The sequence below is a fragment of the Limulus polyphemus genome, unplaced genomic scaffold, assembly GCF_000517525.1.
Source record: "Limulus polyphemus unplaced genomic scaffold, Limulus_polyphemus-2.1.2 Scaffold690, whole genome shotgun sequence".
Taxonomy (NCBI): domain Eukaryota; kingdom Metazoa; phylum Arthropoda; class Merostomata; order Xiphosura; family Limulidae; genus Limulus; species Limulus polyphemus.
Genome location: NW_013666300.1, coordinates 280,799 through 281,879, shown reverse-complemented (window position 1 = coordinate 281,879; position 1,081 = coordinate 280,799). Strand labels below are relative to the sequence as shown.

Sequence of the window (1,081 nt, the reverse complement as noted above, 5' to 3'; positions counted from 1 at the left end):
TCACGATTTATTAATCTGCACGACTTATTGCACAGAACCAGATAGAGGCTGACCTCTCCCACGTGGTCAGTGTGACATTCTGTTACCTCCAACCTGGTGTAGGCGACTATCCCAGGAACTGACTAGTCGGGGGGGAATGCGTTTCCACGTCGTCTCTTCTGAACACTCTTGGGGCGCCGACGGTAGTTTTACACCCTCCCGCCTTTTAGTGATTGTCCCCACGTGTATGCAAATTTTAAAGACCACACATAGTTCCAAACCACAGTCGTTATCTGCTGATTCTGGTGTTAAGAATAAACGGAACGTAAAACATCTTGCTTTGCAGCAAGAGTCCCGCAGCTGCATGGACTTCTGGGAGGCGAGCTAGTAGGTCACTAAATCGACTGGGTTGTTGTGGGAAGCGATGCTCAATGAATTCGCGAAGAATTGCTAGGTAACGCTCTTGGATTGCCTCGAGCTCTCGTTGACCTTGGTACTCTTCTGCTGGGAAGAAACAAACACAACTGTCAGTCGTCACTGTTTTTTTGCTCTATGAAACATTAGGAGCATCTCATTCAAGAAGATGTTTCATTTTGGTTATTACAAGGTTTCTGAGGTTGCAATATGAACATTTCCAGTTACACCTAATTAGTGATTTTTGATTATTACAAGCTTCCTGGACCTGTAATATGAACATTTCCAGTTACACCTAATTAGTGATTTTTGATTATTACAAGCTTCCTGGACCTGTAATATGAACATTTCCAGTTACACCTAATTAGTGATTTTTGATTATTACAAGCTTCCTGGACCTGTAATATGAACATTTCAAGATACACCTAATTAGTGATTTTTGATTATTACAACCTTCCTGGACCTGTAATATGAACATTTCAAGATACACCTAATTAGTGATTTTTGATTATTACAACCTTCCTGGACCTGTAATATGAACATTTCAAGTTACACCTAATTAGTGATTTTTTATTATTACAAGCTTCCTGGACCTGTAATATGAACATTTCAAGTTACACCCAATTAGTGATTTTTTATTATTACAAGCTTCCTGGACCTGTAATATGAACATTTCAAGTTACACCCA

General features: G+C 39.9%; 1 protein-coding gene across 4 annotated transcripts in view; it reads right to left on the bottom strand.

Moving 5' to 3' along the window:
- LOC106459985 (hormone receptor 4-like) overlaps nucleotides 1–1,081 on the bottom strand; it is an 87,348-nt gene continuing 86,267 nt past the window's right edge. For 3 of the 4 annotated variants that reach the window (XM_022386579.1, XM_022386578.1, XM_022386576.1), the window contains exon 7: nucleotides 1–483. In XM_022386579.1, the coding sequence (XP_022242287.1) occupies nucleotides 269–483 (215 nt within the window). In that variant the 3' untranslated portion in view covers nucleotides 1–268. The remainder of the gene's footprint in view (nucleotides 484–1,081) is intronic. The other variant, XM_022386577.1, reaches the window with a different exon arrangement.